At 45.1% G+C, this 13,299-nt stretch overlaps 1 protein-coding gene across 1 annotated transcript in view; it reads left to right on the top strand.

Moving 5' to 3' along the window:
* The window catches only part of MGLL (monoglyceride lipase), a 156,225-nt gene that overhangs the window by 119,116 nt on the left and 23,810 nt on the right, over window positions 1-13,299 (top strand). Inside the window, 1 exon segment of the mRNA XM_028524851.2 lies at window positions 6,443-6,532. Within this exon segment, the coding sequence (XP_028380652.2) occupies window positions 6,443-6,532 (90 nt within the window).

Genomic DNA, 13,299 nt, shown 5'->3' with positions numbered 1-13,299 from the left:
TCAGGATTGAAATAACTTTGGGCAGAGCCTGGAGTCCAGATGGGGCTCAGCCTTCTGGGAGTCTAGCCTTTTAAGAGATCTTCCTGCCTATTGCCTGGAGGTCAGAGGAGGGAGCCAACCCTTCCAGTGCTTTCAGATGCTTCCACTCCCCACCAAGGAGGGCACCTGGCAAAGTAGGGAGAAGTGAATGGCCTTTATAAACCTAGCATTTTTGGTTAACATCCTCTCCGTCACCATCCTATAAGGAGGGAAAATTACTTCCAACATATGCACAAGGAAATGAGGCAAATTGTCTCATTGAAGGTCAACTTGAGCACCAGCTCTGCTAGCAAGTGTGGCAGGAAGCTCTCTTTTACCACAAAACCCACCCAAATCAAGTTTCCTTGACTTCAGCCCACTTCCCAACTGAATACCACCCATCTGCTTTTAGTGACCAACACCCAAAGGGCCCTTGGATCCGTGGGGTGGTGGAGGGAAAATGGGTGAGGGCATGGGGCCACTCTTTCCAACTTCAGGTACATTTATACCCAGGAGTTAGGGACTTAGCTGTGCTCATGAATTTGATAGCAGCAATGTACCCTGAGGCATTGTTACTTCTGTCCTGCAGGCCCCTGCTCTCTAACATCTGGGGTTCAGACTTCTAAACACTTAGGACTTGAGGAAGGAGTTATCACCTCAACACATCCTTTGGGAGTCCCAGCAGCCAGCAAGTTTTTGGTGCCTTCCCAGGACTTACCAACAAGGGCACTCAGTGCTTTCTATTCTATGTCTGCTTGAGGGTCAGTTTCCCTCCTGAGACAGTCTCAGCCATCCTCTGACCCTTGCACTAGTGTCACCTGTACAGAAGATGTGGAGTTCTAGCCTCCTTTTGCACAGGTCAACCTGCTGGAGCTACTTTAGAGGATAGCAATTGTAGTTACCTCCCTCATGTCAAGTCTTTCCTGGGCAGAAGTTTTAAAATGATCTTAGGAAGCCATTAAAACTTTGTGTAAAAATACAGGCATTTGTGCAAGTCAGTAGTATTTAAAATGATGGGACTGCAGTTAATCCAGGAATGCCATAAGGCCACAGCAAAGACATTTCGGTCTCTTGCTACTCATAAAGTGGACCTCATTTCTGGGGAATTGTCCCTTTTGTAATTTTTTTAATACTTTTGGATTTTAGCTGTGATATGACATTTATTGTAAAGCTGCAGGTCACTTACTTTTTCTAAAGTCTCCACTCTAAATAATACTGGCACGTACTCATTCCTTCATCAACCAACACCGGCTTCTTGAGATTCTCCTGGGGCCAGAAGCCTGAAGGGCAATTAGGGTCTAGCGCTGTAAGAATCAGGTCTCACTCAGGTAACCTTCCCATCAATGCTTCAAGTTTTTTTTATCATCCCCTTTTTACAGATGAAAAAACCTGAAGATAAGAGACTTTCTTGGGGATACAGAACCAGAGGTCTGATGCAAATTTGCCTGGCTCCTGGTCTCTGAGTCTGATTGCTCCACTTTATCACCTCCTTTTCTGGGGTTGGTAGTCAGTGACTGAATGTCCATTCATTGTGAATCTTGGCCTGCAAATTACCTTCAGGCAATAAGACCTGGGGTCCCTGTTGAGTCAGTGTCACTGAGCTCTCTGTGGTTGCACAGACCTGACAGCCTGTTGAGATCATGATGGATGGTGAGGGTCTGTCACTTCAAGGGGGTCCTATTTAGGGTCATCCCTCTCCTGAGCTGGATCTCTACACTCACACAGGATTATTCAAAAAGTTTGGTCAAAATGACATCAAGAATGGTAATACCTTGAGTTACACTGTCTTCATGGTGAGCCACTCCACCTCCCCTTCACCTGTGTCATGGCTTCCTTTGTCTTCCCTTGGAAATAGGTACAGGGCTCTTATGTCTGACAGTGGAGGCCAAAGGAGTTTATGACAGAAAGCAACAACAGTCACTCAGGCAACATGGACAAAACTGATCCTTCTGGGTGTGGAGTATACCAGGTTCTGTCCATCCCCCACTGCTTCCTTACTATTGGACCTCAAGACCCTCTTCTCTGCCTTTCTGTCTTCCTTCATTGCTACAATCAACACTGCTTCTGCTTAGTTCTTTCTCCCCCCAAGCTACCCTTTTCTCTTTCATCAGACATTAGAGCAATGAAATAAACAAATCTGAAAAGGACAGCAGGGGGAGGGGTTCTCTTTTGCAACTATTCAAAGCATCCTTGCCCCTGCATCATTCTTGGATCTTTTGTGGGGAAGAGGCTAAACAACTAATTTTTTAACTGTGACATGAATTGCCACTCCCTAACTAAGTACTGTTAGAAATATGGTTTGGAACTTATTGTGCAGGTTTAGAAAAAGAGCTGAGGGTTGGTACCACCTGAACATCTCTTCTGAGACATCTGTGCCCCTCCCTTCCAACCAGTGTGGGTCAGGAACACTCACTACTCTGGTTGCACATTGGAATCACCTAGAGAGCCTAAAAAAAAACACTGATTCCAGAGTCCCAACTCAATCAGAATCTCTCTGTGGGACCTGGGAAGAGGCATTTGTGATGCTTCTCTGAGACACAGCAGTTGCCAGTCCCTCAAATTTCAGAGCACAAACTAATGCCTCAAGGATTCCTGAAAAAATGCAGATTCTGATCTGATAGGCTCAATATCTTCAGGAGCTGATGGTGCTGCTGGTCTGAGTCACTGTTAGAGCAGGAAAGCCATAGCATATTAGGAAAGAGCAGGCTTCCAGGTAGGTATGCTATACCGCCTAACAATACTCTAACCAAATGGAAAAAAACCCCCAGAATGCTCAAAACAAAGGGCTGTCTTACTGGGTAGATAGGTAGAGAGGTAGCCACAGGTCACTTCAAGAGACTCCCTGACTCAAGACACCCTTTCATTATTTTTCCTCATGGTACCTCTACTGTGAAGGGTGTGTCCATCTCAGGCCTCTGTATGCATTCTCCCAAGTGTTAACTCATACCCACGTTTTGATAATCATCTATAGGCTGAGACTTTTCTGTTCTTAGGGTATCATCCTTCAGGACCCAATAATGCAGAATGGAGAACAGTGATATCTGCACACTGACCCCTCATCTATATTTGTAATTGAACAACCAGTTCTTATTGCTAGGACACCAGTCTTCCATTACACTCAGCCACTGGAGTTGTGTCATCATGAGCTGATCCTTTTAGGGACATCCACCCATCCTGAATCCACCTGCATCAGCTCCCTTAGAGTATTGAGAACAGCTGCTGCCACCTCCCATCCCCACAAGAGTCTTTGTGGTGGGAAGCATACAGCTGCACACATCTATTGGGCCAGCCACTTGCTACCTCCAGTCCTAAGCATTATGTGTCCTTGTCTTGTCTCCTCCTGTTTGTGCTTTTGGAAACATGTCATTGGCAGTTGCAGGAGTCCTCACCAGGATTTGGCTTCTTATACCTGGAAGGGGGCAGTAAGGTGGTCAACTGATCTGCCATTGTTGTGCTTCCTGTAGGGACTAAACCCTTGCATTATTCATTTTTGTCCAAAGCAAATACTTCTCCAGAAATGCTCCTTTTTTTTACATGAAGTTCTTTTCCTGAAAGAGTCATTTAGCTGCAGAAAATTCCCCTGTTAAGAGGAAGAAAAGACCACTGGCTTGGAAAGGACAGAACAAGTTTTTTTTTCCTATAGTTGTCTCCTGGAGGCAGAGTCCTTCCTGTCTCTCTAGTCCCCCTCCCTACTCCCTGTGAAACCAAAGCAAGGATGGTGCCTGCCATAGCATGACCTTCTCTGATTCTTGTTGAGCATAAACTGTCAGAATCTTTTCCTGGACATAGAGGCCTTGACACTTTTGGATACAAATGTTTGGTTTAGGAAGTGCTGGAACATGGATTCAAAGATGAGGATAAATCTGCCTCTTCACAAATGGCCAGCACCTGTATGCCCAGATCCATGCAGAATCAAGTGATGAATAACACAACATAAATTGTTGGCAAATGAGAAATCTGCTGGTGGGCTTCAGAGAAATGGAATGGGCCCTGCATGGTCTCTCCTCAGTTCTATTTCAGGGTGAGTACCAAAGTACTATGTCCCTGGCTGTTTTCCATCTCATCTGGAAATGGGTAGGAAGCTGGTTTACAAAAAAACAGCCATGTGCTTGAGAAGGCCATGCCAAACCAGGCAGGCAGGCAGGCAGGCCAAATGAAGCAGCAGGGTCTGGAGACTGATGTTTGTGCAAGGTCCTATCAAACACAATTGCCCCTCAATTCCTGGGCATGGCAGGGTCACATGTGGAGTCAACCATCAGCCCTTGTGTCTACTCAGGGAGCTATGAGCAGAAGTCAGTTCTACAAACTTTGGGACACATTAAGTTTTTTCCTAATAGTGTTGCCCTTGGTGGAAGAGATAATCCCTAAAAGTCCACCTTCCTTACACAATTGAAGCCCAGTGAAGGCTATGAGGCTGGCACCCACTGCCTCTCTATGCACCTGCAGTGCACTTCTTATCTGCTGTGTTTTCTCTTTATTACAAATTTTCAACCGTTGAAAGCATAGATACCAATTTCTGAATTTGGGTTCCCAGAGAAGCCTTCAGTTCCTGGAGGTCACAGACATTTGACCTGTGTTTGGAAACACTCACATCCTTTCCTTTTGTAGTGCTCCCAGAATTCTGAGACTTCCTGGTTCTGTACTTGTTCATAACTCTATATTGGCTCTTGAACCTGCCCAATATAGATCACAACCATCCCATGAGGCTTCAATTGCATGCACCGACTCAAGTGCCAACTTAGTGCTCAAGTTGGATTTCTTTATATTTCTGTGCTAGACTATCACAGATCAGCCCAGAGCCTGGCAGTAGTGCCTGGCACATTGATAGCAGTAAGTCACTATGCATGGGGTTTACTTGCCTAGATGCCAGGCTTGGGGTGCAATGACCTATTGATAGTCTCAGAGGCAAGAGGCTGCCATCCTTGCACTGAAAAATGGAGAATTGACCATGTGAATTTCAGAATAGGTACATGCATGTGTGTTCTTTTAGGAGCAAAGCCCTGCCTGGTCCCTGGCAATGTGGGGTTACATCATGCTTGTTCAGCCTGAGGAACAGGAGGTCTTATAGTTGTGAGTGTAAAGGGAAGCTGGGCAGTACACCAGTACACCATGGAGAGTATCAGTGCCAGTTGTTCTTGTAGCACTTACAAGTATTCTGGAGGAGAGAAAAAATAATGAAGGCTGGTGGCATAAAGAGAAAGAGTAGCCTCACTCACACCCTTGCCCCATGTCCAGCTGACCACATTGTATGGTGCTGAGCTTCTGTTTTCTTTTCTATTAAGTCAGGATACACCCTCACCTCACAGCATTTGTGTCAAGATTAAAGACTGGGCACCTACAACTGTCCCCGATACATCAAAAGATTGTTACTCAGTAGATGTTAGTGCCCTGCCTCCCACCAAGGGTACTGAGGGAACATCACTTAGTTCCATAACATTCACCCTCAGCATGCACTGAGAATTCACTGTTTGTGTGAATTAGAAGGTGATTCTATGCACCTTCTATGTGATTCTAATTTCAGCATTTCACAGTTCACTTTTGGAATAGCATCTTTCATCCCTGAGTGTCTGTGCACAGTGCAGAAATGAGAACGGTCCTCCTCTATGGGCAGGAGTATGAGATCTAGGTTTATGCTTTTCCTGGGTAAACACCAGATCCAGCAGGAGAAATGGGGTAGGGTGGGGCAGGAAGGCCTGTACCAGAATCAGGTTCAAGTTCAAGGAGTATATACTAAGTACCTACTGTGTGTCTGGTGCTTTTACACACAGTGGTCCCCCTCGGCAGCTAAGCTAAGGCAATAGAGGCTCAGCTGTGGTCAGCAGCTCAAGTCCATATGTGTGAGGCAGCACAGCCAGTAATCAAGTCAGGCCTCATTTCCTCTGCTACACATCTCCTAATCACTCTTGGTGACTGTTTTTGTTCCTTTCCACAAGAAACCACGTTGATCAACAGATTCTTTCTGATCAGAGCAGGTCCCTTTTGTGACTTTTAAGGTGTCTGGCTTCACTCTCAGGTGACTTAGATAATTCTGCTCCTGCAGTATTTTTTTTAAGATCTTCTGAGAAGTGGCTCATGCAGAAGAGCTCAGCCAGGAAGCTCCTGAAAATAATTCAAAATGACTGATGAGTAATTATGGGGAGAGCTATCACACAGAATCTGGAGCAGGAGAAAAACAGATGTGGCATTCTCTCTGTCAACCCTAGTGGCCACCTCTCACCCACTCCCCACAGGGATCTATGCCAGACTAACTCAAGGCTGTCTGAGTCAGAGCAGGGAGAATCCTGGGGCACTCAGCCTTGGGAAACAAACCTGGCTGATGTTCAGTTTGGGTGTCACTTTTCCTAATTTACTGTAAATTGTCCCATGGGCAGAGCTGGGCATGGGTCCCACTGCACTCACACCCTTGTTTTGCCTCCCTGGCTAGGTCCTGGCAGCAAAAATTCTCAACCTTGTCCTGCCAAACATGTCCCTGGGCCCGATCGATGCCAGCGTGCTCTCTCGGAATAAGACAGAGGTGAGAGTCTTTCTGAAATGGGGGTGGGGGAGGTGGTTAGCTGGGGCTGGTGAGGAGTGAAGGCAGCAGCCACAGCTGGAAATCTGAGTTTTAGCACTAGCAGTGGCATTTTGCTGCCCTTTTGCCAAGGCTTTGCATGAAGTGTTGGGGACATGGAGATGCATAAGATGCCATCTGGCTTCAGAATGGGGAGGAAAGGGATGTGTGATCATGATGCCTGAGCTATGCCCTAAGCATGCAATGGTGCTAACAAGATAAAACTGTGTGTATATCAGCCAAGTCTCTTTTGGTTGTAAGTGACAGAAACTTAATTCAAAATGATTTAAGCAAATTTAAAAGTGAAATTTATTGTTGAATATACTAAAGGCCTAGGGCATGAGTGGATCCAGGGGCACAAAAATCTTGTTCACCATTCATTCTTCTCAGGTCTCATATCCCCTGGTTCAGCTTCATTTCCTACCAAACTTCACCCAAGTGGAGACAGAGATGGCCACTGGCAGCTTTACATGAGCAACCCCAGGGGGGAAATAGCACCTCTTTCCAAGAAAAGTCCCAGGGCTGATTCTTATTGGCTGATTGTCCAAGCCTGGGTTATTTGTCCAGGAAAGGGATCAGTGTCAACCCTACCCAACTTCATGGACCAAGAGTGAAGGAAGAGTGGTGCAATTGGGATAGCATAGCAAAGGACAGAAGATGGATTTAGGCCAGTCCAAATGGATTGTGGGAGTGGTGCTGGGCTGAAGGGGAATCAGAGGAAAAGGGTTCAGGTAGAGGAAACTGCACAAGTAATGAGCTCTAGCATGGAGAGAGGAGAGCTCATTTGCAAAACACCAGTAATTTGGTTTGATCACAGGTAGGGCAGCAGGTAAGTGTTGAGGGCTAAACTGAGGTCAGATCATGAGATAACCATGAACCGCATCTCCTAGGAGCCACTGCCCTGCCAGGAGTATCTTGCAGACCCCTGAGCAGAGTGGTACTGCCTTCTATAAAAGCTAAATAAGAAAGAGAGAGAGAGAGAGAGAGAAAGGAAAGAAAGGAAGGAAGAAAGGAAGAAAGAAAGAAAGAAAGAAAGAAAGAAAGAAAGAAAGAAAGAAAGAAAGAAAGAAAGAAGGAAAGAAAGAAAGAAAAGGAAGAAAGGAAGGAAGAAAGGGAGGAAGGAAGAAAGATAGGGAGGAAGGAAGAAAGGAAGAAAAATTAAAAAATAAAAGCAAAACCAGAAACTTAGAAGAGGCAAGGCGGCTTTGGGGGAAATAAGCTGGGAGGTTGTGCCATCAGTCAACATCATTGCCTCTGGGACCAGGCACAATGGTCAGCCTGGATAACAGGTCAAGGTCAATGATGTACCTGAGGCACTGGGTCTGAGCAGACTCCAAAGCCCCAGATATTGGGATTCATCTATTAAGATGCTCCTCAGTGAATCAACCTACCTCCTGTTTATCAAAAGGCAAGTACCTGTCTCTGCCTTTGATTGGGCCTTTATGCTCTGTGCCAGGTGGGTGCTGTGTGCTTACCCACACAGGACAGCCCCAGACTGAGGCTCTGCAAGATGAGAGGACTTGCCTGGGTCACCTACTGGTGGGACTAACCTGAGTTGGTAGGTGGGTGTGGTCTGTAGCCCTTCTCTGCCTGTGGAGACGACAACCCCATGTAGACTTACAGCCAGTGGAGAGGCAGCAACCCTGGGTTTCTGGAAGACACTGAAATTATCTTCAGGATTAAGCAAATCATTTTGTCACTCATCTCCCTCAGTTTCCTATCTTGCCTTAGAAATTTAAAATCATGAAAGCAGTGGCTTCCTAAGGACCCTGTAAAATGGAATGAGGTGCTCTATCTTTCCCAGGTTTCCTTGGGACTTCAGCAGTTGGACTCTAGCTTTATCATAAAATTTGACCTCCTATGCCCTGGCTGGATGGCTCAGTTGGTTGGGGCACCATCCCTATGTGCCAGGGTTGTGGGTTCAATCGCTGGTCTAGGCATATACGGAGTCAACTGGTAGGTGCATGGATAGGTGGAGCAACAGGTCAAAGTCTCTCTCCCTTCTCTCTCTCTCTCTCTTAAAAAAGTCAGTAAATACATTTTTTTAAACATTTGATCTCCTGACATTGTGAGTCACTTACAGAGTAGGCAACTAAATGCAAACCATCCCTAATATATAGGAAAGAGACATTTGCTATCAGGGATTAAAACTCCCAGTCTTAGCCCTGGCTGGCATAGCTCAGTGGATTGAGTGCGGGCTGGGAGCTAAAGTGTTCCAGGTTCGATTCCCAGCCAGGGTACATTCCTGGGTTGCAGGCCATAACCCCCAGCAACAGCACATTGATGTTTCTCTCTCTCTCTCTCTCTCTCTCTCTCTCTCTCTCTCTTTCCCCCACTCCCTTCCCTCCCTAAAAATGGATGAATAAAAAAATCTTTAAAAAAAACTCCCAGTCTTCCAGGGTCAGCAGCTCCTTATGAATCAGGCTGGTAAAAGGCTCTAGGGAGTGGTGGGGTCTGTGGGGAGCCAGAGGGTATCAGCTCCACTCAAGTCATCTGCATTCTATTTTAATTTAATCTAGTTTTAATACCCACAGTGCCCCCCAAATTCATATCTTGGGGCCAAATGTGACCCAACAGGGCCAAAGAATATTTGAGTAGAGAAAAAGAATTGTACAACTTTAGGACCCAGAAAAACCAAAGGCAAAACACATGCTGTTTAGTTTAAGCCTGACATGAATGAAACCAACATTAACCCCATTTCACAGATTAGGAAACTGAGTCTCAGAGGTTAAATAACATCCATGGCTGCACAATCAGTCAAGGGCAGAGCTGGGATTTGAACCCATTTGATTCAAAGTCCATGGTTGAGTGCCTGTTACCAGCTAGTATTTATGATCATTGAGCTCTTTTTCCTATTTTATGGTCCATGCAGCCTGTGCCTGGGGGCCATTTCTCTGTATGCAGGATTCACTTTGTGATGGGAATCAGTGTTGGGTAGGGGCTTCTCCAACTGCTGGCAACCCCCACAATGGCTCTGGCTCAACTGTGCAATCTGTAGTAAAACTATTTTTGTAGCAGCTGTACCAGGACAACAATGGGTTAAAAGAAAGACAGGGACCTTGCTTTGAGATCTGAGAGGAAACATCCGGGTGCAAATCTGAGCCATTTATCTCACCATCTGAAAGTACTTGGACAAAAAGAGAGAGAAACAAGAGATAATAAAATATTCCAAGCCCTCTTTGTTTAAAAGTAGCAACTCTCAGAGTTTTTATTTCATTTTTGAAATAATGAAAAATTCCACTGAAGGCTTTAAACACACGTAAGAGTCTGGTGTGAAAATAAAGCACACAGGCTGGTATACTGGGTTGCATGCCTTCATGTATCAGGTTTCTGACTGGTCAGGTAAATGGAGTGATTTCTTTAGAAACACTAATAAATGTCCTTGTTAGGAAGACTTTGAGGAGAGAGGTGGTTGGTGGCTGGTCAACACAAAGGCTGAACTCCCATTGGAATGTATAGGAGCAAGTGTTCCATTCCTCAGCAGAGAGAAATTACCCCTCACATGTCCAGCTCTGAGTCTCCCTTTGAAACATGTGCTGAACTTTAAAAATAGCAACATCCAGAGGGAAATATGCTCAGAAAAGGCATCCCCCCAGATCTAACATGGAGTGTTTTACAGCACATCTTTAGCAAAGATATTTCCCACAGAGCCCTGCAGCTACAAAAGCCTCAGAAAGAAAAGAAACATTTGCCTAACAAGCTTACTAAAAGCAGGCCCTTGGAGGAAGGGTGCAGGCTGAGGAGGGTGGAAGGTGGCAGAGTCTTTGGAGTTCTGTCTCTGGGGAAACAGGCTGGTTCTGCCATTCCAATGTCAAAAGCAGGATGTTTGTTTGGGCTTTGCTGTGTCAAGTGCTTTCACAACCCACCCAGGACTGTTAGCATGACACCCTTTACTAGCATCACTTCACAGCTGCCAGCCCTCAGACACACAGTCTCCTGGACTATGTGGCCTCCAGGAGTAATTGTCTTAGCTCAATCCAATGCACAGTGGTTGCACCCTTCCTCTGTGTCAGACTTGCACTTTTGTCTCCCACAGCTCCAAGGAGGCAGTCTTATTACCAGTATTTGCATTTGTGGAAGCTTGGGCCCAGACAAGGCAAGTCACTTACCTGAGGTCACACAGCTACTAAGTAAGGATTTGAGCCCAGACCTCTGTGCTCTGAGCCAAGTGCTGTTGGCACTAAAATCCTGGAAACAAAGAAGTTGCTACTCAAACATTTTTTGTTTGTGTACACATTTAGAGTCCCTGGTCAGAACGCTGGATACTGACATATTAATCATTCCATCCTCAGAATGTGATGAATCCCTGTCACTCTGAAAAGCCCTGCATGGTCTTAATAGTCATCCAGCCAATGATGCAGGTGGTGGTAGGATTTGGAGGATAAAGAGGGGAGTTGCTCAGAGTCTCCACCTGCCTTCACATCACACCATTGCTAACCACACAGTTATGAAAGAATGCATTGCTTTCTTTCTGAGCTCTATCCTTTGGCCTGTGAGCTGGGAGGAAGAGATGCTGTGATTCTGAGCACCCATTCCACTGGGGACAATGAAGTGTTTATATATTGAGGTACTTTGTCTTCTACAACCAAGTCTCTATTCTGTATAAATACTCTGGGATGCCCACCAGGAGTATCCTAGCTTGTTTATAGGATGCTGGCAGGCTGTATGGTAAGAGCTATGAGGAGTGGCCAACCCCACTTTATTTCATTTCTATAAGTGGGTGCCACTCCAGACACCACCCAGTGTTTGAAATGTGCCAGTGTCAAGGATTAGGCCCCCTGCTCCCCAGTTCCTTGCAGGCCTCCCACCCACATGCCAGTAGGCCACCTCTGCCCATTACCCTCAAAGGCTCCTGCCAAGTCTTGGAAAGCTCAGTCACGCTGAGGCTTTTTGCTGATTATAACCACAGCTAAAGATAGGCCCCAGCTTTCCCTCTCTCCCCAGGACATAGCCTCCCACAGCAGTCCCCTCCAAGTGTTTCTGGTTTGGTTAGCCAATTTTACTTTGTTACTTTCCACTAATCATATTGTTACCAAATCACCTCCCAAAATTCAGATTTGTGTATCTGATGCACTAGTAAGCCAAAACATTGAGACATCAGTGGCTGGAGAGAGAGAAAGATTTGTTCAATTTGGCCAAAGCCAGAGGACAAGAGAGCAAGATCTTTCAAATCTGTCTACATCAAAAAGCTAAAGTAGGGAGTTTTTATGCAGCTAGGGAGTGGGGAAGGGAGAGTTTTAGTGAACTGAGAGAGAAATCTGTATTTCTTTAGTCATAGATAACATTTTGTGCAGCCAGACTTCTGAGCGGCAGCAGCTGGTCCCAGCTACCTTGGAGACATTCTTTCCTTCTGCAAAACAAACTCATAAATTCTCCTTTTGGCCCTGAAGTTATCTTTTCCTGCTAACAAAGAAACAGCACATCAACAACACAAAATTATACTGTAAGAACAAAGGGTGCTGGGTTGAAGAACCAAGATTCTGCAAAATATCTCATAATTGTACACCAGTGACATTATCTCTAAAGCAACAAGCAGAAACTAGACATCTTGTGACTATTACTATTGTTTAAGCTATCGTTGTTTTGTGCTTAACTATATTTCTCTATTATCTCAAGCAAAGTATAATTTTAAACACTTCTCCTGGGACTTGCTTTAGGCAGCCCTTCAGAACATGGCTAACATACTTTCTTAATGTTTGACTATAAGCTATGTGACAACCAATTAAAACATTTAATTAAAGCCTATACCTACAGATTCTATGATCTAGTACCTAAACATGTTTACTGTTGACAGTTGGTTTCAGTATCTCATACTCCCCACATAAGATTTGTCTGTTTGAGGCAGCTATAATTTACCAATGACTTAAAAACATAACAAGTCATTAGAACGTTTCTTAGAGTGTATAGCTCCATATGGGACAACTGGCAAATGGGTCTGCCTTGGTCTTGTGCCCTGAAAAGTGGAGTCTGTTGATCTTCCTACCCCCTTCCTCCAGATGTTTCCTGCTCCTAGTTCTCCTCCTCTGACTCTGGAAGAAGCAGCTCCGAGCAAATGAGAGGAAGGTCCCTCAAGTCAGTGACTTTAAATTGCAACAGAAAAGTCAGTGACTTTGTAGAGGGACTGTCAGGGGTAATCCCAACTGCCAGCCTGATCAAGACAGAATGAAGCATTCTCCCTGACCCACAGGCCAAGCTAAGCTTTTCATCCAAATACCTTTGCATGGTTGAAGAAGAAGGAGGTTACATACTTTGCTAGGTTCACATAGGAACACAGCCTGGGCAAAGCTCTCTCAAAGATGTCATTGAATTAAACCCTCATTTACATGAGGATCCAATGCAACTGACTTGCCAAGGCTTGAATAAGTGGCTGAGCCAGACACAAGCCCCAGATAGGCCTCTGACCACAGAGTACAGGGTCTCCCTGCCACAAGCCTGCCTAAGGGATGTATGGCTCCTCTTGGCAAAGCAAATCAAAATAAAAAATGAGAAAGCTGAGATTGTGGGTAAAGAAGAGGTCAAAGTCAGTCACCAGCTCTTCCCTCTGATTTAACTATGGAAATTTTCAAATCTATAGAAAAGTTGGCATGGTCATACAATGCATACCCATATACTCCTCTTAAGAGTCATCAATTGGAAATACTCTGCCATACTTTATGCTTAAAAAATAAAAATATCAACATAGATATAGATTTCAAATCTTTTAAAATTTACTGTGGTAAGATATACAGAAC

This window comes from Phyllostomus discolor, chromosome 9 (assembly GCF_004126475.2).
Source record: "Phyllostomus discolor isolate MPI-MPIP mPhyDis1 chromosome 9, mPhyDis1.pri.v3, whole genome shotgun sequence".
NCBI lineage: Eukaryota > Metazoa > Chordata > Mammalia > Chiroptera > Phyllostomidae > Phyllostomus > Phyllostomus discolor.
The sequence above is the reverse complement of the archived record's forward strand: the minus strand, read 5'-3'. Positions and strand labels throughout refer to the sequence as shown.